The sequence below is a fragment of the Girardinichthys multiradiatus genome, chromosome X, assembly GCF_021462225.1.
Source record: "Girardinichthys multiradiatus isolate DD_20200921_A chromosome X, DD_fGirMul_XY1, whole genome shotgun sequence".
In the NCBI taxonomy this organism is placed as follows: Eukaryota; Metazoa; Chordata; class Actinopteri; order Cyprinodontiformes; family Goodeidae; genus Girardinichthys; species Girardinichthys multiradiatus.
Genome location: NC_061817.1, coordinates 407,476 through 431,720, shown reverse-complemented (window position 1 = coordinate 431,720; position 24,245 = coordinate 407,476). Strand labels below are relative to the sequence as shown.

The window sequence follows — 24,245 nt, the reverse complement described above, 5'->3', positions numbered from 1 at the left end:
GTACACAAACAGTAGCCAACAAAGAATGCTTTCTCAAACTCTTCATGTGTTTAAAAGGCAGCTCTTTCAGTTACTTAACATGTCTGATGTTTTGGTGCTTGGCTCATATATGCGCCATCATACTGCATCAACTGTTTTCATTTAGTTTGTGTTTGGCAGGTAATTGTGGGGTCTATTTAGCATCTGTGGGGTCTGATTATTGGTCAGAGGGATTTTTATTTCTCTTAGATTATGAGTTATGGTTTGGTTTTGCAGATGTTTGCCATTCAAATGTACTTATTTTTTAACTGAGCAGCTAAATGCCTGCTTTGTTTTGGAACTGAACGCGTTGAAGATCATATCTAATGAACACTCTTCTAAAATATTGTTACATTTGGACAAAGGAACATAAAAACACATTTTTATCTCATCTAGAGCTGCATTTTTAACCTGAATGTGAAAACTCCTCCCTACCAGATATGAGAGATAACATTGCAAGGAGGCCTATGTTGGTAGCCCAGTGAGATGTATGAAGGGGTTGGGATGTTTTTTAGTTACCATCCATAAATCATAGATTTTTATTTTGCTTGCAAATCTATGATAAGCAGATAAACATGCTACAACTTCTCTATCAGACACAAGCAATCCATCATGTTACTCTTGAATCAAACATCAAGGAGAAAGGGACAGAGCAGAGAATAGCATGGAGACCCAGAACAGTGCTCTGCTCTTAACTGGCTGGCTAACGGTTATCGAGTAAATTCATTCGTCTTTTCATTCAGCCTTACAATAAACAACAAAGGACAATAATCACTCCCAGCCCCTTTCTGTTAGCTTTGTAGTCGTAAAGGACAGAGGTCAGGATCATGCTGTAAATACCACCACTACCTCAGAAAGCTTAACTATGTTGTCTGTCTGCCATTTTGGTGGATTGATTTAGCTCAGCATTGTAAGTCTGATGCAGAGGAACAGGGTTTCACGGGATATATACATTTCCTTCATGGCTTTTTAATCCCAGAAAATACAAAAAAATAAATCTGATCTTTCGTCAAAGGATGTTCCCTTTACTCCGAGTAATGGAAAAAAACACACTGCAGTTATCCTGTTCTTTGGGCTACATGGTGTCAGAAACTCAGACAGGTTCCTATTGAAGAGAAAAGCCCCAGGACACTAATACAGCTGGGAAAGAAAATAAAGCTCAAAAGAAACCGAAAGGAGGCAACTAATCGTTATGGTAACAGGTAATTAGTACATCCAAGGCTGAAATATCACCAACGGTTTACTGGACTGCCAGCAAGCTATGACCAAGGTTTTAAAAAAGGTACAGGTTCAAAACCTCAAGAATTTCCTATCTTACTGTTTGAAGCATGCCCCCCACCTGGTGCTGAGCACTGCTGGTCAGCAGGTTGAAAGATGACTGCTCCAATTTTTCCCTTGCTTACAACAAAAACAAATTTAACTGTTAGAAAGAGTTTTCTGGATTCAGAAAATATGAAGCATCTGGATGTGGAAACTCTAGGTGTTTCCACTAGAGATGCACCATATATCGGCAATAATATCAGATTTGGCTGACATGAGTCATGATTTAGCATATCGATATCAGTCTGATATATAAAGCTGGGCCAATATTAACAACTAATGTTTATTTCTATCTTGTTGTCGTTTGAGTGTGTGTGTGTGTTTTAGGAGGAGGAGTGGGTTGGCCATGTGGTATTTGTTTAGGAATGTGATAGTGATGCAACGTAGGATTGTGGGATGTTTAGGGCAGAGAAGAAATGCCAGCAGTGTGGTTGTTTTTTTAACGGCGTAGAAAGGGTAGGGAAATATTTACAGTATATAATATATATATATCCAGGGTCAGCAACCTTTCTGATTATAAGTGCCATCTAAAATGTTTCTCAGAAGTCAATGCGCCAAATCAACCTTTGCATTAACAATAAATGTTTTAATAAGACTGAATATTAACATTTATACACTATAGTCAACAACTTTATAGAACTATATTTATTGACAGATGTTGGCAAAGTGCACATCAGATATAAAAAAAAAGAACACTTTAGACCACCATAATAGCAAAGGAACGATAGAACAGAAAATACAAATAGTATTGATGCTCTCTTCACAACAATGATGAGAAAAAATAAACTGGGCCAACATGAAGATAATGCAGGGACATACCTGTTAATGAGATCCCTGCCCCAGCTCTGTATTGGCCAATTCTGGTCTCTGCGGACCAAACTTGGCAACATTAAGGAGCACACAGGTCTCTGGGTGTCCAGCAGTCAGACCACGATGGGAGGCGCTAGGCACTCTTCATGTGAGAAGATCTACTCACACAGACATATAGAGCCATACTGTCAATAAGTCTTGTGCCATGTTCTTGCACTTGTCTGGTAGTGATGACCAGCAGGTGAACATGGAAGCGCCACGATCACACCCTGCTGGGGATTCCAGCTGCTGTCGTACTTCTGCAAACTTTGCCCTCCACAGAGTCACCACTAAGTCCATGGAGAGGTGTAACTGACAAATTCTACAGGGATTTCATTGATGATGACCTCGATGTTCTATTTAGAGGTGAGAGGAAAGACAGCTCAGGTCAGGATTAAATCCTAGTCTTCCAGAGTCAGATGAAGGTTCTAGCAATTACGGATATTTTACATGTAAAGCCCAGGAGATGTGTCCCAAAGTGCATTAGGCACACAAAGCAGCAGCAGCAGCCCTTCACAAGATGGGTGTTTTTCTCACAGATTTCTTACACCATAAACTGTCTAAAACCCCAAAATATTCCCCCCTCTTTTCTCACAATGGCTGTAAACAGACATGTCAAATCTATTACTGCTCAAGTTAGCAGAAAATATAAGCCTCAGGTCATTTTAACATATATGACTGAAAAGGGTGTCTTCCTTATCAGTGGAAATGTGCCTTAAAGGACGATCAACATTCACATTATTATACTTGTAACCAGGCGCGTAGCTAGACCTGGGCTTCCGGGGCGGAAGCCCCGGATGTTTTCTGAATAGCCCCGGACTTCTTGATAGAAGAAATTTAGAAGTTTTAAAAAGATGCAGCCACAAAATGGTATTGGACTTCACATTTTTATCCAAAAACAATCCGATTTTTTCAATTGTGTTCCATATAATCATGTCCTGCTCCACCTAACCTGACAATGAGTTAAAAGGAGAAGACAAAAAATAGCTATTTGCGCACTCGCGGCACCACGAACGTGCAACTATGCGCACAGCCCAAGACGGAACAGCAGTTTATTCCAGGTCGTCCTGCCTCCTTCATTACGTGAAAAGTTACACTGAGCGCCTCGAACAGGGATCATTGCAGAGCAACCGTGGAGCCAACCGGAGAGCGGGAGAGCCTGGTGCATGTGTGTTCAGGAACAGGCGAAAGCAGAGCGGTATAACCCAGGCGAAGATAACGGTAAAACCTGAATGCGGACTCGGAATGGGTTAATTGTAAGTTACAGCTAATCACTGATTCACCCAGCAAGACATGAGGTGGAGGTTCACTCTAATGAGCATCTTCAGGGTCATGATGAGGGACTTTCACCTGAGCTACAGGTGAAGGTAAATGATCTGTGATAGAAAACAGCAGCAACCTTCTCTGTGAGCTTCTAGCTGGATTTGCATCATAATGTGAAAATATCTGGTCCTTTACTTCAGTCAAAATAAAAGCATTTAATCCCAACGTATCTGAACACATTTAAAGGTCCTTGAGATCATCACATTACATCTCATGGCTGCAGCCGGTCTTATAGTCCAGTTCTACATGTAGACAGAAAAAAGTGGTGCTCAATAAACCAGGAAATTATCTCCTCCTGTCAGTAAGATGTAGTAGAAAGTACAAAGCCTCCCTCTTCTCTTTCATATATTATGTGCTGATTCTAAACATACAGCTCTGGGTCTAAAGATACAGTATAATTAAGAAATAAATCATATCAATTAATCACAGGTGGACCATTGATTTGTTAACTATTTTATTTTTCTGAATTACACATGTAATATTATATAGACTAAACTAATTAAACAAGGATACAGTTTTACTGAAGGTGAGACATACATACCATATGTATACAGTTATTAATAACTGTAATATTAGTACTGATAAGGTCCAGGATGAGGCTCTATGCTATATTTTAAACAACACAACTTAACACCCTTTCCTCTCAAAGTGTTTGATAGTAAGAACTGCACTAATGTCTCACATGCTCAGTGCAGAACAAAAGACTGTGTTGGAAAATGTTTCTTTTATTATTTTTGGCAGCCAGATTTCTTTAGAAGTGGAATGAAGGGCTGAAAAGATGGTGATAAAAGAGAACAGGTTCATAAAAGAAGGAACAATTTTAATAAAATGTTTCAAAAGCTCTTGGCATAATAAAATAAGTGTGTTTTAGGATTTTACCATTTGACTAAGATTTAGGAAAATCAGCTTTATACCACTTTCCTTTTTTGAAATAGAAGAATAAAGACAATGGAGCCTCATGAGTGGAACACTGATGAGAATGTAAAGTCTAAAAAGGTAATTTATGTAGATGACAAAAGAAGTATATTTATCTGGTCCATAGTAAACATCTCTGAGTTTTAAAAAAACCTTTGTCAGCAAAAATTCAGATTACCAGTAAGTTCTTTTTGAAATACCTCAAAATGCGTCATTATTTTTTTCAATTAAATTAAATTAAATTCAATTCAATTCAATTCAGTTTATTTATATAGCACCAATTCACAGCACATGTCGTCTCAAGGTTCTTCACAACAGTCAGGTTCATACATTCTAATTAATCCTAATCATTGAACAGTTCAGTCAGATTCAGTTATTTATTCAAATTGGATAAAAAGTTTTTCTATCTAAGGAAACCCAGCAGATTGCATCCAGTCAGTGACTTGCAGCATTCACTCCTCCTGGATGAGCATGTAGAGACAGTGGACAGTCACTGGTGTTGACTTTGCAGCAATCCCTCATACTGAGCATGCATGTAGCGACAGTGGAGAGGAAAAACTCCCTTTTAACAGGAAGAAACCTCCAGCAGAACCAGAACCAGGCTCAGTGTGAGCGGCCATCTGCCACGACCGGCAGCAAAATGGGTTTTGGGTTTTCAGTCTAAAACCAGCCGAGACAGAGAACTGGTACAATATGTCCTATATTATTTTAATTTTAAATTACCTATAAATTGTCTTATTGAAATCTAAATATTTTGGAATTGGGCTAAAGCCCCCAATGTTTTGAGACCCTAAAAACGCCCCCGCTTGTAAAAATCAATGTTATTTTAGCAGCCATATTAATACTTGCTGCTTTACAGTTTCAAACAAAGATTTTAAATCCTGTTGGACCTGTTTTGTTTTAATTGTTTGGGTAATTAGTGTGAAACCCTAATATTTTCTACAAGGGTTGTCATAGCGATACCTGCTGATGCCTAGTTAGCAGCACTTGACGACAGAACGCTTAGTGGGAATAAATGCTCCTTAACATGGTGCGAGCGTGCCCAAATAACCTCCTGATAACGTCACATAAAACAGACTCAGGCAGAGTCCATACGAGTCAAAGACAGGTCCCCATTATTATAACTACTGGGAGGTGTACCACTTCCTATTCATTTCTCAGCAGAGGAAATGATAGATCACAGGAACGTGGAAACATCTGCTGGCTCTAGATTCCCCATCACGGTTTGTTAATTATTTGTCCTAAAAGCCATCACAGAGCACGTTATCTCTTTCTGCATGACTGCATCTGTTGTTCTTATTCTGTTATGTAAAACTTCCTGACTGATGGGATTGTCAACACATTTTTCACACCAGTAAGTGTATGGTTCCTCTATCTGTAAGCCCACAAGTCAGAGGCCTGTCCCTAAGCAGTAGTAGCAAGGTTCACACAGAAACAAAGTACAGGAAGACAGCACTTTCACTTCTCTTTCCAGCAAAGCAGTTGAGTTTTATCACACCCATCTACTCCATCAGCCATCCTGCTCAGTGGGAGTGGGGGGTTCTTAGTGTTGTGTGGGTGGGACTTACCAACTGTCCGAGCTTTTCTAAATTATCCAGGAAATACTTGACTGACTCGCCCTGAGGAGAGGAAGAGAAAGGAGAACAGTTCAGTCCGAAATGAAACAGAACTTTAAAAACCTCTCATCTTTACAGGAAAGAAGGCTTCGGTGATGTGACTTTGTCATGCCTCCAGCCTGGCTTAAAGGGAAAACAAACTCACTGTAAAAACAAAGCTCTGAAAGTCTGGGCCAGGATGTAGGGAACAGAAAGCAGAATAAATATAAATGTTACATAAAGGATTTAAAAAGTCAGAAAAGCCTAACAGAGCAGGTCTGACTCAGGACAGTTTGATACCGCTCAAGAAAATTAAAGGAACACCTTGAGAACACATCAGATTTTGATGAGAAACATATCCTGCTTGATATCCATACTGATATGGAATGGATAATGTGTTAGCAACAAAAGGATGCAACATCATTTGATCAAAATGAGAATTATTGACCCACAGAGGGCTTAATCTGAAGTCACAGAGAAATATAAACTGAAGAACTGTTCCATCAGACTAGTCCAATTTGTTCTCAGTAGAACCACTTTCAGTGGTCAGTATAACTAGAAAAGCACTAAATAAATTCAGTCCATTTACCATTTAACATTGGGTTTAAGGATTTGATCCCAGTACCAAATAGCAGTCAGGGTGCCGTCGTTACCCTGTACAGCTCTGCCCCCCCTCCACAAGGTTCCAAAAATAAAAAAAAATAAAAAATGTTTTCTTAATTAAAAGCTGTTCCAGCTCAATGTGTTTCCCACTTACCAGCTGGAACTCCCTGCGCCGATCGTAGGCATTCTGGATGCCTTGGTCGGCCCACAGTGCCCGGATAGATGGCAGGTAGTGCTGGAATACTTTGGTCTGCACCATGCCATGACCATGGGCCATTGCAGCGCGGGTATCAAACGCCATCATGTTGTCACCATGCTGCTTATTGGACGGGTCGCCCCACGGGATGTGAAGCTTTTCCCGCGCATCCACCAACACTCGGATACCTACAGAAGAGAAAACATGTTTTAGGAATATACTGTGGAACTGTGGCCCCTAAGCAAATTTACAGTAGGGTGGAAATAAAGAACAGATGCTGAGATGAGTTAAGCACTGGAAGTGGTATGTTGGTGATCTCAATGCTGCCCTCGATCTCTGAAGGCCTATATATACTGCACAGTAACAGGGAAATGTATTCTCTATCCCAAGGCTGCAAGAACACAATGACATCATTATGGATGCAGCCCTGGTTAAGGAGTTCTGGCAGCCTGTTCTTGACACATCTTGAGGACAGATCGTGTTTCTTGCAGTGTGTGCCAAATCTATTGTATTTTAAATGCTGACTTTAAGTGGCTTCTGTATGGTCCTCAATAATTCCCTCTTTTTTTCTTGTTAGACAGGTCCGTCAGGCCACTGGTGATCCAGGTTTTGTTATTTGGGTAGCATCTCACCATTCTGGTGGGGATCCACACGAAAGTTTATATAGTCGGTAACACATTCAGTCATTGATGTCCTCTCCATGTGGCTGGCACAGTGCATCCCAGTCTGTAGCCTCAAAGCTACCTTGCAGGGCTTCTTCAGCTTCCAGCTTCCCCCAGTGCAGTGTGGAATATTCAGACCTCTCACCATTGCAGAAAGAACAGCAGCTACAGCAAACGGATGGGCCAACACAAAAGACCCAACATGTCGGGTCAAGAATCAGCGGTCCATTTACATGTCAAGTACAAGAGACACTTGTTTGAAGGCAGCAATGTGCACATTAAGGCTCATTAAGCAGAAGCTTCATACTTTAACACAGACAAAACAATGGTTGCATGAAGCTGGGTCAGTTAAAAGGTCATTTTATTGTTAAATTATTGTTTGTGTTTTCCACATGAGCGATGATATTACCACCATTATTTTCACTACCTGCATTGTGTCATGTGGACACCAATGGTCTGTGCACTCAGCGAACACTGCAGTATCTGTGATCTACTCTACGCAGTTTCTCTTGACTTTAGCAACCAGTCTACCTTTTGTTTCTGCACCACTGAGGAGCAGAGTGAACTTCACGAGCTAAAGGAGAGGAGACGCATCTTGATGATAACGGCCTAAATTCAAGACAAAACCCTTTCTGAAACCTTTGTGGTGAAATCCACAAGTCTTGATTTATTGGTATTTTGCTTCACAGTACTGCTCAACTGATTTCTTTCCATGTTAACAAGTCAGGTTACTATTTGTTGCATCCTGCTCTTATTCGTCTGACACTGGACAAAGATGAAGTCTGATCTGTTGCCTCATTCTTGATAGAAACCATGTGGCTGCTCTCAGTCCTGTTCTGCCTTCTCCTCATGTGCGGGATCATGCAGTGATTACATCCTCCACAGGTAACCTGTGATGGCTCATGTGAGGGGGACTCTGTGCAGGAGGTTAATGAGCCAACCTCATCTTTAGTCACGACATTTAATTCCGAGGACCTCGTTCCTTTTGCTAGTAACAGAATTCTACAAAACAAGTATGTTGATTCTTTTAGTGATTGGCTGTTTTTGAACTGCAGGTTTTTAATTGGGTTGTTGCTTTTTATTGTACAATCTAATACAGTCCCTGACTCCATCATTTGTTTAAATACTTCAGCTGATTTTAAAGCAAGGACTAGACGTGGTTGCAAGCATTTAAATGATTCTAGTTTGTTACCCAAGAAGGATTTTCTTTCATATTTGGGGATGCTGATGTTATTGTCTTATCTGAAACATGGCGTAGCTAATCTATCACTGACAAAAATTAATAATTAAAAAACAACATTAAAAGGCAATAATGTATATTGCCCAGGCAACCTTTGCTGCATGTCTTCCCCCTCCCTCCACTCATTTTCTGTCAGCTTACAGTCGCAAAAATTTGAAAATTAAACGCCACTAGTGCCGCAAAAAACATAAATATTTCCGGTAACTGTGCTTTTAGGTCTGCGACTAGATCATAATTGCGATAACAATGCAAAATATTATGAAATGCCCACTCAAATCGACCCTAATTGATCTTATTTTGACAAATCAGCCTCATAAATATACATGTCTCTATGCTTCCCCATGACATCAGTGACCACTGTGTCTGTGCTAAAGATAGAAACACTACATCTCTCAAAACCAAACCAGAAATTATTGTAAAACGAAACATTTTTCTGAACAGGCTTTGTTCATAATCTGCATCTCTTTTCCTGCAATAAACTCTTCTTATTCCAGGTGTAAAAACTGCATGGTAATTCTTGCCTAAAGTAAATTTTTTACTAAAAGTCATTTATAAACATGCAACCCTAAAGGCCCTTACAATTTATGAATTATTATTGACCTTTCAAAGTTACTTCATCAGATTAATTTGATATGGGCCAAAGACACACACACAAAAAAAAACTTAGCTCAGACTCGAAACATTCTATGGAGCAAAGTAACAAATGCACACTATAAGAAATGGAGAAAATGATTATTTTTTCTCCAAAACTTCAAAAATATTTAAATAGCCCTTCCAAATTTTGGATGACCATTAAATTACTTGATGGAAGTGATATTGGCTCAGAGCTCCCTACATGCATCATTAGAGACAAAAGGAAAATTGATAACAAGGTTAAAACATTTCCGTGCTTTAATGAGAATTTCATCACATCCATTAGACTATGATTCTATTTATATCTCTGATAGTAACACACCCACTGTGATGTTTAAAGTTGTCTTTCAGTGTTAGTATTATTTTAGTTTCAGTGGTCTGTAAAGCTCTCAAATATCTGGATATAAGAAAATCTGCTGGCCGAGACAACCTGGAGCCATATGCTTTAAACCAGACAGCTGGTTTTATTGCACCTCCATGTACTTATCTTTCCTATCTTTCTCTGGATGCAAATGAGATTCCTTCATATTGGAAATCTGCCTTTGTTCTACTGTTATTTAGAGGGGCAATCCTGCAGAAAATTACAGGCCTATAGCCAAACTGTCCATTTTGGTTAAAATCTTTGTTGTAAGTGAGCAACTGAAAGAATATCTAACTACTTTGCTATTTTATTCCATTTTCATTTGATAATGGACACGTAGTTTATATGAAAGCTTATCATGGTGATTAAATACTCCTGACAATGGGCCTTAAAGGTTTGAGTCATTGTATGTTGTATTCTAGCGCTGGATTGTGTCTGCTTTGTTGGTGTCAAAACACTGGTATATCCTCATTAATAATGCAATTCTTGGCCTTCTTCCATAATATTTAACATCCTATGTGTTTGGTAAAAATGTGAGAGCTTACTATGTTCCCTTGTAAAATGTGTCCATATTGGTTTCACCAAGAGCTCGCTGGAAAAAAGGCATTTAAATATGATGTGTCTCATGCATGAAATCAGCTCTAAAATCCGCTACATTTAAAGTGAGTGAGTTTAAACAGATTAAACATTTTTAGTAGTTGGACATGTGAGAGCCAATATTCTGATTGATTTGTTATAGTGCCAAACATGCTATTTGACTTGTTTTAATGTTCCTTAGAGTTTAGAGACCTCTAATGTTTTAAAATGCATTACATCTTATATGGGTGTGTTGTACTTTAGTGCCGTCTTGAGCTCCCGTCATTTTGCCCAAAACATCTTTGTGAGTGAGATTTTAAGTTTCAATGAATCTATCATTGTTGAACAAAATAGTACGAAAACAAAAACACAAATATGTGGCTCATTTTATACTGGCATTTGAAGCTTCATGCCTAGAAGTTAACACTATGTTGACTATCTGCAAATATTATACAATACACAGAATAGCCAATCAGAGTTATCTCTATCACTTAAAGTTATCTGGCAGACTGGAAACTGTTGGAATGGGTTTGTCAGCGCAAACACTTCAATACACACAGTGAGAAGAGACAATACTACCGGTACTGTAGTCCTTTCCTACAGCCAGTAAAGTTCTTTTCTGTCAGGTACAGCGACATAAAAGTGCTAGAATGGTTAACCCAAAGTTTCTCATGAATTAAGACTGGGTGATATGTCCTCCACCCCCACCCAACTCATATTCAATTCAATTCAGTTTTATTTATATAGCTTCAATTCACAACACACGTTGTCTCAAGGCACTTTACAAAGTCAATTCAATCGGATCATACACATTTTAAGTCAGGTACATAGATTCCAATTAATTCCCACTAAACAATTTAAGTCAGATTCAGTTTATTATTCATATTGGTTAAACATTTTTCTATTTAAGGAAACCCAGCAGATTGCTACAAGTCAGTGACTTGTAGCAATCACTCCTCCTGGATCAACATAGAGACCATACTGCATCTGATAAAGTGCCTACACCCAATGTCTCATACGGGATTATAACATGTTATTGACGAACCGACCCCTAAACAAAACAGGTCATTTGCTCGCATGTGGCACTGCAGCAGTGCATTTAAGTGCACATGCAGCTGGTGATTGTTCTCAAAGTGTCTCAGTCACACTGGTATTAGAATGTTTTATCCGTCACCAGGGTCAGAGTGCCACTGACACTAGTGGTGGTTTTCATTGGTCTTAAGCTGTTTTTTCAATAATTTTCTGTCCAGTCTCAATACTATTTTTCTGTAAATTGGATCTGTCCATCTTCAACTGAAAAACTTTTTCAAATATATATACAGGTCCTTCTCAAAAAATTAGCATATTGTGATAAAGTTCATTATTTTCCATAATGTCATGATGAAAATTTAACATTCATATATTTTAGATTCATTGCACACTAACTGAAATATTTCAGATCTTTTATTGTCTTAATACGGATGATTTTGGCATACAGCTCATGAAAACCCAAAATTCCTATCTCACAAAATTAGCATATTTCATCCGACCAATAAAAGAAAAGTGTTTTTAATACAAAAAACGTCAACCTTCAAATAATCATGTACAGTTATGCACTCAATACTTGGTCGGGAATCCTTTTGCAGAAATGACTGCTTCAATGCGGCGTGGCATGGAGGCAATCAGCCTGTGGCACTGCTGAGGTCTTATGGAGGCCCAGGATGCTTCGATAGCGGCCTTTAGCTCATCCAGAGTGTTGGGTCTTGAGTCTCTCAACGTTCTCTTCACAATATCCCACAGATTCTCCATTGGGGTTCAGGTCAGGAGAGTTGGCAGGCCAATTGAGCACAGCGATACCATGGTCAGTAAACCATTTACCAGTGGTTTTGGCACTGTGAGCAGGTGCCAGGTCGTACAGAAAAATGAAATGTTCATCTCCATAAAGCTTTTCAGCAGATGGAAGCATGAAGTGCTCCAAAATCTCCTGATAGCTAGCTGCATTGACCCTGCCCTTGATAAAACACAGTGGACCAACACCAGCAGCTGACACGGCACCCCAGACCATCACTGACTGTGGGTACTTGACACTGGACTTCTGGCATTTCCTTCTCCCCAGTCTTCCTCCAGACTCTGGCACCTTGATTTCTGAATGACATGCAGAATTTGCTTTCATCCGAAAAAAGTACTTTGGACCACTGAGCAACAGTCCAGTGCTGCTTCTCTGTAGCCCAGGTCAGGCGCTTCTGCCGCTGTTTCTGGTTCAAAAGTGGCTTGACCTGGGGAATGTGGCACCTGTAGCCCATTTCCTGCACACGCCTGTGCACGGTGGCTCTGGATGTTTCTACTCCAGACTCAGTCCACTGCTTCCGCAGGTCCCCCAAGGTCTGGAATCGGCCCTTCTCCACAATCTTCCTCAGGGTCCGGTCACCTCTTCTCGTTGTGCAGCGTTTTCTGCCACACTTTTTCCTTCCCACAGACTTCCCACTGAGGTGCCTTGATACAGCACTCTGGGAACAGCCTATTCGTTCAGAAATGTCTTTCTGTGTCTTACCCTCTTGCTTGAGGGTGTCAATAGTGGCCTTCTGGACAGCAGTCAGGTCGGCAGTCTTACCCATGATTGGGGTTTTGAGTGATGAACCAGGCTGGGAGTTTTAAAGGCCTCAGGAATCTTTTGCAGGTGTTTAGAGTTAACTCGTTGATTCAGATGATTAGGTTCATAGCTCGTTTAGAGACCCTTTTAATGATATGCTAATTTTGTGAGATAGGAATTTTGGGTTTTCATGAGCTGTATGCCAAAATCATCTGTATTAAGACAATAAAAGACCTGAAATATTTCAGTTAGTGTGCAATGAATCTAAAATATATGAATGTTACATTTTCATCATTACATTATGGAAAATAATGAACTTTATCACAATATGCTAATATTTTGAGAAGGACCTGTATATATATGTTTCAGGATAGTAACACCTCTCTTCAGAACCTGGATTATATATTCCACTGCGAAATGGGACACTCCTTCAAGAACAATGATCAGTTCTCAGTCAATTCCAAAACATACATAGATAGTGATCTATTATAGCTACTTATTATTCATGTATTTAAGTGTTCAAAAATGTATTGCTAACATACCAACAAAAACTGATACTACTTGGTATACAGTTGTTCCAAAACATCTGGGCCTGTAGACTAATAAACGTTATTCACAAAGCATCTTAGGCCTTAAGAGAGCTCCTAAAGTGAACATGTTAAGAATAGCAAGGAGGACTTTTAGTGAGTCTAAGAGCGTCTTAGGCAGAGAAGATGGTAGAAAGACGGAGAGTTATTCTTCGAACAATTAATAACTAAATTGATAAAACACTACCGGCTCAATCACGCACGGATCCACCCCCTTAATAGTCGCGTAAATTAGAACATAAACTTCTATAACAATCATACAATTATTAAGATAGACATAAGATAAACCTTATCATCCTCCTAGGGGGAAATTAAATGGTTTCAGCAGCAGGACAGGTTAAAGGTGAACCTCTAGTAAGGTTATATTAGGGAGAATAAATAATAGAAACAATAATAAATAAAGATGAATAAAAAGTAAACAAAATTACAAACAATATAGAACAGAATTATTTAAATATTTACAGACTAAAATGCTTTCAAAAGATACATTTGGCAAAAATTGTAAAACTCAAAAAAAAAATATTTCTATAAATACAAACTAGACTAATTAGATTTAAGTCTGGACTTAAATCACAGCACATGAATATACTTTTCAGTTCAATTCACTTTATCTACATAGCCCCAATTAACAACAAATGCCATCTCAAGCCATTTCACTGGACAAGACCCAATTTCTTTACAGAACTACATAATCAAGTCAACACAACAGATTCAAATTCAATCCCATCCATTCTAATTGGATACTATACCCTTTATCCTATATAATAGAATGCATTCAAATTCAGCATATAGTGCCTATTTGTAAAATGTTGTCCATCTAAGGAAGCCCAACCAGTTGCATCAAAACACTGATTCACATACTGCTCATGAGCAAGCATGTGTTGGCGGGGGAGAGGAATGACTCCCTTTTAACAGGAAAAACATCTAGCAGAACCCTTGTCTGTATGAGTGGCCATCTGCCAAATCTTTTAGGTGTTCATTCATGTCTTGTTAGGTCTGCAGTTGGTCCATCCTCTCTTTATGTTCAGATGATAGATTGAACAGAGCTCTGGGAGATGTTCAAAGCTTGGGATATTGTTTTAGAACCTAACTCTTCTCTTCACAATGTTCTCCCTGACCTGTCTGCTGTGTTCCTTGGTCTTCATGGTGCTGTTTGCTCTCAAATGTTCTCTAAAGACAGAACCTCTGAGGCCAGAAACAGAACATCTCTAATAAATTTAGCCCACAGCTGGGCTCTACTTACTGATTAGGTGACTTCTGAAGACGGTTTGTTTGACTGGAAACTATTTAGGGGTATCCGAGTAATGGGAATATAGCAAAGAAAACCATCACTTTCCTTCCAGCTCCCAGTTATACTTGTGTTGATGTGTCATATCAAACCCAAATAAAGCAGATTGACGTTTGAGGCTGTGAAGTGACAAAATGTGGGAAAGTTCATGGGTATCAAATACTTTTGCAAGTCGGTGTATGAGAAAACTAAACAACTAAGACATTTCAGGTTACAAATGTATAACACTCCTCATTGTGATTTTAAATGAGGTGATTTAATCACTAGTGAAGCTTGTTACTGACTTTCACTCATTATTGTACTCTTGTATTGCATAACTAATATGTATAACAGCATGTTAGTGCATGAAGAAACCTGACCTGTTAATAATCTTGTTTAGTATATAAATCTGGAGAATCCTGAAAATGAAATAAATTGGAAAATAAGCACAACAGGGTCCGTATTCACAAAGACCCCTATGACTAAAAGTAGCTCCTAGTGACGTCATTCTAAGAAAAATCTTGAAATTTCTCCAATTCTGAGATTTTTCTTAGAATTTTCCCTTGGTAAGATAAAAGTTATTCACAAAGCATCTTAGGCCTTAAGAGAGCTCCTAAAGTGAACATGTTAAGAATAGCAAGGAGGACTTTTAGTGAGTCTAAGAGCGTCTTAAGCAGAGAAGATGGTAGAAAGACGGAGAGTTATTCTTCGAACAATTAATAACTAAATTGATAAAACACTACCGGCTCAATCACGCAGGGATCCACCCCCTTAATAGTCGCGTAAATTAGAACATAAACTTCTATAACAATCATACAATTATTAAGATAGACATAAGATAAACCTTATCATCCTCCTAGGGGGAAATTAAATGGTTTCAGCAGCAGGACAGGTTAAAGGTGAACCTCTAGTAAGGTTATATTAGGGAGAATAAATAATAGAAACAATAATAAATAAAGATGAATAAAAAGTAAACAAAATTACAAACAATATAGAACAGAATTATTTAAATATTTACAGACTAAAATGCTTTCAAAAGATACATTTGGCAAAAATTGTAAAACTCAAAAAAAAATATTTCTATAAATACAAACTAGACAAGATGAAGTACAATAATCTAAGTACTATATACATGGAAAAAAGATGTAAATGAGGTGACTAAGTATTTGCTGTATTGTACATGATGATGTCAGCAGCATCAGCCTAAATGATCATCTCCAACGCTCCCCGTCTGTGGAGAAGTTCTGCGGTGTTCTGCTATCTCCTCTCTAGCTTCTGATTGCAGCAGGTACCAGAGCTGCTCACATTCCAGGCCGCTGCTGAAAGCAGAGGGAACAAAGCATTGATCTGCTGGGAGTGTCTGTTTGTTCCCACCGTGACCACAGGACCAAATCTACCTTTCAACACTCCTCTCTTCCCCTCCACCAGCAGGCTCTGCTCCTCTGTTCAGTTCGGTTTACTCCACCTTTTTTCCTCTGTTTTGTTTTGGTCATTTTACCAAACTAAACCTCATTAAACAAGAAGATCACAGGAAAATGTTGAGCTTTAATATTATTATGAAAGTAATTATTCTTTGTAACAAGAATTCTGCTCTCAGGGTCTCATTATCTCATCATGATAAAGTATATGCCGTCCCACAGCAGTGTGTGACCAAGTTAGTGACCGGCATGAGGAGGTTATTGTGGCCATGCATGGTTCTCTCACACACTAGTGTTAAATGAATAAATTGTTAAATTACCATCATGTCTTGTTTCTTCAGACATTAATCATCTGATCCATTAATTATATTATATTAAATTATATTAGACAGAATTAGGGCAAGAGATTTTATTTCAAGTTTAAAAAATAAGTTAGAATTGCATCACATACTTATATATAAGAGAAACAAACACTTCTGATATTGTTGGAAAGATGTTAAAGATTTTCTATAAGGCTGCATTATGTAATATTGCAGGGGATGGCCTAATTCCAGTAGGTCTGGCAAACATCATAACCATGTTAATCCAATCAGCACTGGAACAGACAGAGATGGTCAATGAGCATAGTAGTTAACAACTCAGCCGCTTATTGAAATATTTGGAATGAAAATCTGACAATCAGCATTTATTTCACGGTACCCTCACCTTAAACATAATTAGGCTATGGAGCGCTCACTCAAAACTAAAAACACTGCACCAGCGCAGACAGAGCCAAGGAACAGCTGTCAGATATCATCCTGCAGTGCAGATCCGAACACAACACTATGAGAATATCATTGAAAAAGTGAAGAAAAATTAAACATGGCTTTCAAACTTTTTTACAAATAAAAATCGAAACTAAGCATTTGTATTCAGCCCCCTGAGTGAATACTTTGTAGAATCACGTTACACTGTAGTTACAGTTCAAAGTCTTCAGAGGTATGGCTCTACCAGCTATGTACATATGAAGCTTTTGCCCATTCTTCTTTGTAAGGTAGCTCTATTGGATTCTTAGCTTGATTTAGGTCTGGACTTTGACTGAATCACTAACAGATTAACCTGCTTTGATCTAAACAATCTCATCTCTTCTTCTATGATCAGATTTCCTTCCTTATGCCCACAGCATGATACTGCCACCACTGTGCTTAACTGTGAGCATAAGCTGTTGAGGGTGATGTGCGATGTTTGTTTTCCACCACACAAACCATTTTGCATGTAGGCCAAAAAGTTCAAGTTTGGTCTCATTTGATCAGAACACCTTTTAACCAGAAACAGAACTAGACTCATTAAATTGGTCATAGCTGGACTCTGGCTGCATTGTAGATAAGGTTTGCTGCTATGGATTTTGCTTAAAAGTACCCGCATAAAGGCGCTAAAAGCTAATGCATGGCACAAATTTCAGATTTTGACTATGTATTATTTTCCTTCCACTTCACAATGACGCTTTACTTTGTGTCTGTCACAGAAAATTCCAGTAAATACGTTCAGGTTTGTTGCCATAACATGAGAAAAGGAGGAAAAGGTCAAAAGGCATGGATGACTTTACAAACCAAAAGTACTGTACATGTCCAGTCACAATAAACCAAGACAGCATTTTATCCAAGCAACACGCTATATTTCGTTAAGACCAGTTTGGTCCCGACCAAAAGCGGACTTTATTTTTTTTGTTTGGTGCGGTTTGCTTTCACATTGTACTTCCCAAGTGAACTATAACTTGTAACCAAAGGCACGCGTGTGACGATATTTGCTCCCATTAATTTGTACATGTGGAATGGCGTCAGCAAACATGTGTTGGAACCTGTAGGAGATGACATGCTTTGTGTGCTCTGTCCAAGGCCAGTTCGTATTCACACCACAAGCAAACCGCAAGAGACTTCGTTTAGAAGCAAACCGAGACCACCTCAAAAAGTGGGTCTTGGTCCGGTTGTTTGGTGTGGACCAAGGGGGGAAATGAACTCTGGTCCGTTTAAAGCGGACAAAAAGTGGCAGATGTGAATACACCCTAAATAACATGGGTCCTAGATTAGACAGATCTAATAGATGCTAGGTGAAGGACCAGAGTAAATCAGAATGCTAACCTCAAAATCCAGTAAAAGACTGAGATGTGCATAAATACCCTAATATGGTATATGGCATGGTTAGAATGTTACCATGTCTTAGGATAGACAGTCCTCGTGCCCGTTGGGATTTTAAGATTGGATTAAGGTGATACAAATGAATTTTAAAACGGTTTATATGCTAAGGTAAGGGACAGAGAACAGCAAACTCAACCCTCTTAGCTACCTAAAGAAAAAGGAGACAGGGCCCTCCTAAACCTAGGGGAATATTATAAGGCAACACAAGTGTATACTTTAGTATACTGGTGTAATCCAGTTTATAACTCATTAGAAAAGTATTGAGATATCAAGTAATAAACATCCCATTCAACCAATATTAGGGAAAAAGATATTCTTCACTGTTCAGGAAAAAAAAAACTGGAACTAGATCCAATCACAGAATTGACCCTTACAACCTGGTATGTTATCACCAAAGAACAATAAGTAGGAAAGAAAACTGGTCTACTGTTGGATGGATGATAAATTTGAACCAGGGACAATTGATTACATGTTTTAACCATGGGCAGGAATCACCAGACAATGGCTTACATCACATGTACCAGCAGAAAATGAATGGAGGAAAATAACAGAAGAAATACACGACATAGAGAAACTAACCTCCAAAATTAAACTGGAAGAAGGACAATTTCAAAAAGACTGGGGAAAATGGTAGAAATATGAACATGAGCTAAGGAAGAAGATGTAAAATTATGAGTACGCTGTAGCAGCTGATTGTTTGATTGTACTTTAAGAAATACAAGTTGGAACGATTGTAAAATACGTGTAGTAAGATGGAACAAAACGTTACCAAAAAAAAAGGGTTATCATGTCTTATGGTTAATGTGACTGTTTTAAAATGAAATGACCAATAAATCCTTCAAACACAGCATCTCAAACACATTGAAACAGATGTAAGCAGAAGAGAATGAAAGCAGAGAAGTGCAAGTTGAATGTAGATGTAATGTAAACGGTTTTAACTACACAAGGTAGGATTTTTGAAGATGTCTGATCCTCACTGCATGCAGAAGGAAATGACTTGAGGTTTCCACTGCCTCCAGGAGCCTTCCAACAAATGATAAGTAAGGTAACTTGTCAGGTGGTCTGGTTTATATGTTTATTAGTTTAAAAGGGTGCAACCACTCTGTCCCATCCTGCAACTGCAGCCCCATCTACTGTTAAGGTCAAGTTCATTTGATTTAAGGTCACCTATCTTAAAGAGCAGGTCTTTGTCTTGTCTCTTTATTTACCAAACTAAACTGCCTTATGTTAACACAAGGAGCTATTTAAACAATACCATGTCATTTTCGCTCTACATGTTTACAGTTCTCCTCTGATTTGCTTATCATATACTGCAGGGTTCAACAAATATGTCGCTGACACCACTGTATCTGTTCGTCTGGATAGTGACAGATATTTGTCCCCTCAGTCTTTAATAAATTCCCATCCATGTCCTGCTACCAATGTTTCTAGCACCAGTTTGCTAACGTGCTAGGCTACAATTAGCATGCTTTCTCTCTGTTTTGATATAACTCATTGATAATTTGACTTGTAATATATATCTAAATGCGGTTCCAGTTAACTGTGTGTGGACAAAACTTCATCCCGCTTACGCTTTGTTTCAAACATCATGATCACCATTCCTGGTCTTGTACAACGTCTGGCAGTGATTGTGTTTCTACAGTGTTTGAATGTATTCAGTGTATAGCACTGCACTGATGTGATGCGCTGCACTTTTCAACTAGTTAGAAGCAAGTGGAAGCTAAGGAAACAAGAGCAGTCTATTCCACTAAATGTATCAGTTTAATTGGATACAAATCCATGTGGTGGGATTCTCACAGCTGGCATTAAGGAAAGGAAAGCAAAGATTTCCCGGGTCTTACATACAAAGAGAGAGCTGTTGTGCCCCATTAATCCTGGTTCGTGGATTTCAGAGGTCAGTCATGCTTTTAGTTCATTCAAAGAGGAATACCTGTGAGCTGATCTGATCTATGATAGCAGCGGTTATTGTAAACACGCACATTTCCACAGAAGTCTGATGTCAGGCTCTTCATGCACGGCCAAGTGGCATGTGGAGCGCCATCAAGCAGCCATGAGGAGCACTTATAGTGTAATCAATACTTCAGATTGAGCGTTCAGGATAATATAAATCAACACAAACTCAATGGGTCTCATCAGTCCCACGATGACACAAACAGCATGGGCGTTTCTTAGTTCCCTAACCAACTAATCAGCCCGGGGAGGGCAGCCTGTCGAACACAGAAAGTACCCTAATCGGTGCAGCTAGCGTGGCTCAAAGTTCCCACGCAACACCCTACCCACCACAACAAGCAGAACAGACGTCTAAACCACGCATCTTCATCACATTAAGCACAACTTCGCAGTGGCCTTACCTTTAATAACATTACTAAAAATTGTAGCTCTGAATTCTTCTTTGGCCTTCCGATCGAAGTCCTCCCCATGGATAATGCGCATCTGTTTGAGGAAAGTGGACTTGCCGCTTTCACCCGCTCCGAGCAGTAAGATCTTTACTAACCTTTTAACATAGGTCTTCTCTCGACTAAGACATCTATCTATCTCCTTCGACTTCCGGAGTTGTTCTGCCTCCCTACTCGTGAGGAAACAGTTTGGAAAACATAGTGATAAAAGGGAGCGGGACGGCAGGAAATCCGCCATCTTTGAAACAACTTCATCGATAGTGTTTCGCTGAGAGAGCTGAGCACACCCGGACCGCTGCTGCCTTCACGTGTCGTCCGATTTCTACACTCCTCAGCCTACACGAAGAGAGGATGACACAGATGCTCAAATCCACTAAAACGATATATATATATATATATATATATATATATATATATATATATATATATATATATATATATATATATACACACACACACACGTTTTGTCACGTGTCAGACTCTTTGAACGCAGCACAACGTGGCGCGTGCCGCGTGAGCGCGCTCAAGCGTCAATGTTTGGGTGGGTCATCTGATTTTTGTTTTTTGAAAAAACAGCAGTGGTGGTGATCCATTATAGTTTAAATTTATAGAAGTCACAGAAGGTACGACACAAAATTAGGGATGATACTTCACGAGTAAATTTAATATAACTTTAATGAATTAATTTATTTACTCATTCATTAAAGAAACAGAGGCACGGTCATTTTTAATAACGTCACGGCAGATATGACAAAATAATTTAAAATCAACAAGCTGGACATTTTGATTTCTGAAATACATAAACGAATAAATAGAGAGAGAGAGAGAGAGAGACTGTAATTCCATATTTTGAGTGATTGTATCTCAGTACCTCGGGGGTGTGGGGGTACTACCACACTACCCTGGTTCCTGAAAAGGCTTGTAAAGTGAAAACACACCTTTTATGTATTAGAATGGTCCAGTCAAAGTCCAGACCTCAATCCAGTAGAGAGTCTGTGCAAAACTCTCTGTCTAATATGACTGAGCTTGAGCTATTTTTGGAAATAATGGTAAATTGCTTTATTTATGTTTGTGATGAAAAAATTTATACACATATTGGTTTCACACCAACACGAGTATGTTCTTCCTGGATGGTCGAATAAGAAAACCACCATCACATTTTTTATGATAATTCAAACTTGAAGCTATAGCCAACCATCATGCGTCTTAGTTCCTTTTTTCTCCAATTAAAAACCCCATCTGGCCTTTCAATGGAATCACTGGGGGAATTCTGGTTGCTGATTGGTTGAGAAATGTTCCCCTCCTTTCCTGTAATCCATATTCAGTAGGAGTGTGCTCAGATCTGCTGTATGCACACACTTGTTTCCCTTCAGCTACAACCATTACACCTTGGACACTTCACACCTGTATTTTATTTCATTTAATCTGATTTAGTCTTGATCAAGCTGCAAAAATGACGATCAGAACAGCGCGTCCTAACCGGGGGCAACATTTCCACCCTCGTACACACTGCCTCAAAAAGGTTGGTGAAAGCATAACAATGTGTTCTTGATTTTTTGCATTATCACTGATTGTGTTAATGTTTTTTAAATAAATTTAAACACTTGCTGTAAAATATTTGTTTCAGACAACAGAGCTAATTTTATTTGGACTGATGGAAACCAAAGTCAAATTCCTTGTTTGTACTGACAAACTTGGCCATTAAAGTTGGTTGTATTATACTTAAATATCCAGATTACATCTTTTGATGCTTTCTAACATTTCAGAAAGCAACAGTTTCTCAGCAGGAAGACATTCCCTTAAGGAAATTAGATGGTTTTTGTTGTTTTTTGTAGGGATCTGAAAGCATGTGTATTTCCATAAGGTTTTTAGGTAAGCCAACAGAAGAGCAGAGGCTTGCTAAAGATAACCTCTAATTCCACTTATGGCCAATCAGCTTTGTTGCTCTGCAGTCAGAGTTCTCTGCCAAAGAAAGTATTTTGCAGATTAACGTGACATTAACAGCTCCTCTGTTAAAATACTCTGAATTATAACTTTGATTGGAATACTACAGGTCCTTCTCAAAATATTAGCATATTGTGATAAAGTTCATTATTTTCCATAATGTCATGATGAAAATTTAACATTCATATATTTTAGATTCATTGCACACTAACTGAAATATTTCAGGTCTTTTATTGTCTTAATATGGATGATTTTGGCATACAGCTCATGAAAACCCAAAATTCATATCTCACAAAATTAGCATATCATTAAAAGGGTCTCTAAACGAGCTATGAACCTAATCATCTGAATCAACGAGTTAACTCTAAACACCTGCAAAAGATTCCTGAGGCCTTTAAAACTCCCAGCCTGGTTCATCACTCAAAACCCCAATCATGGGTAAGACTGCCGACCTGACTGCTGTCCAGAAGGCCACTATTGACACCCTCAAGCAAGAGGGTAAGACACAGAAAGACATTTCTGAACGAATAGGCTGTTCCCAGAGTGCTGTATCAAGGCACCTCAGTGGGAAGTCTGTGGGAAGGAAAAAGTGTGGCAGAAAACGCTGCACAACGAGAAGAGGTGACCGGACCCTGAGGAAGATTGTGGAGAAGGGCCGATTCCAGACCTTGGGGGACCTGCGGAAGCAGTGGACTGAGTCTGGAGTAGAAACATCCAGAGCCACCGTGCACAGGCGTGTGCAGGAAATGGGCTACAGGTGCCACATTCCCCAGGTCAAGCCACTTTTGAACCAGAAACAGCGGCAGAAGCGCCTGACCTGGGCTACAGAGAAGCAGCACTGGACTGTTGCTCAGTGGTCCAAAGTACTTTTTTCGGATAAAAGCAAATTCTGCATGTCATGCGGAAATCAAGGTGCCAGAGTCTGGAGGAAGACTGGGGAGAAGGAAATGCCAAAATGCCAGAAGTCCAGTGTCAAGTACCCACAGTCAGTGATGGTCTGGGGTGCCGTGTCAGCTGCTGGTGTTGGTCCACTGTGTTTTATCAAGGGCAGGGTCAATGCAGCTAGCTATCAGGAGATTTTGGAGCACTTCATGCTTCCATCTGCTGAAAAGCTTTATGGAGATGAAGATTTCATTTTTCAGCACGACCTGGCACCTGCTCACAGTGCCAAAACCACTGGTAAATGGTTTACTGACCATGGTATCACTGTGCTCAATTGGTCTGCCAACTCTCCTGACCTGAACCCCATAGAGAATCTGTGGGATATTGTGAAGAGAACGTTGAGAGACTCAAGACCCAACACTCTGGATGAACTAAAGGCCGCTATCGAAGCATCCTGGGCCTCCATAAGACCTCAGCAGTGCCACAGGCTGATTGCCTCCATGCCACGCTGCATTGAAGCAGTCATTTCTGCCAAAGGATTCCCGACCAAGTATTGAGTGCATAACTGTACATGATTATTTGAAGGTTGATGTTTTTTGTATAAAAAACACTTTTCTTTTATTGGTCGGATGAAATATGCTAATTTTGTGAGATAGGAATTTTGGGTTTTCATGAGCTGTATGCCAAAATCATCCGTATTAAGACAATAAAAGACCT

At 39.2% G+C, this 24,245-nt stretch overlaps 2 protein-coding genes across 4 annotated transcripts in view; one reads left to right on the top strand and one right to left on the bottom strand.

Annotated features, from left to right (window-relative positions):
• Positions 1 to 20,981, bottom strand: part of LOC124862732 (guanine nucleotide-binding protein subunit alpha-13) — a 31,051-nt gene extending 10,070 nt beyond the window's left edge. The window contains exons 1-3 of the mRNA XM_047356813.1: positions 20,658 to 20,981; positions 6,778 to 7,007; positions 5,994 to 6,044 (exon numbers count right to left, since the gene is read on the bottom strand). Coding sequence (XP_047212769.1) covers positions 5,994 to 6,044; positions 6,778 to 7,007; positions 20,658 to 20,940 — 564 coding nt within the window. The 5' untranslated portion in view covers positions 20,941 to 20,981. The remainder of the gene's footprint in view (positions 1 to 5,993; positions 6,045 to 6,777; positions 7,008 to 20,657) is intronic.
• A 1,054-nt stretch (positions 20,982 to 22,035) lies between these two features.
• Positions 22,036 to 24,245, top strand: part of LOC124862232 (regulator of G-protein signaling 9-like) — a 31,024-nt gene continuing 28,814 nt past the window's right edge. For 2 of the 3 annotated variants that reach the window (XM_047356047.1, XM_047356046.1), the window contains exon 1: positions 22,036 to 22,224. In XM_047356047.1, coding sequence (XP_047212003.1) covers positions 22,156 to 22,224 — 69 coding nt within the window. In that variant the 5' untranslated portion in view covers positions 22,036 to 22,155. The remainder of the gene's footprint in view (positions 22,225 to 24,245) is intronic. The other variant, XM_047356048.1, reaches the window with a different exon arrangement.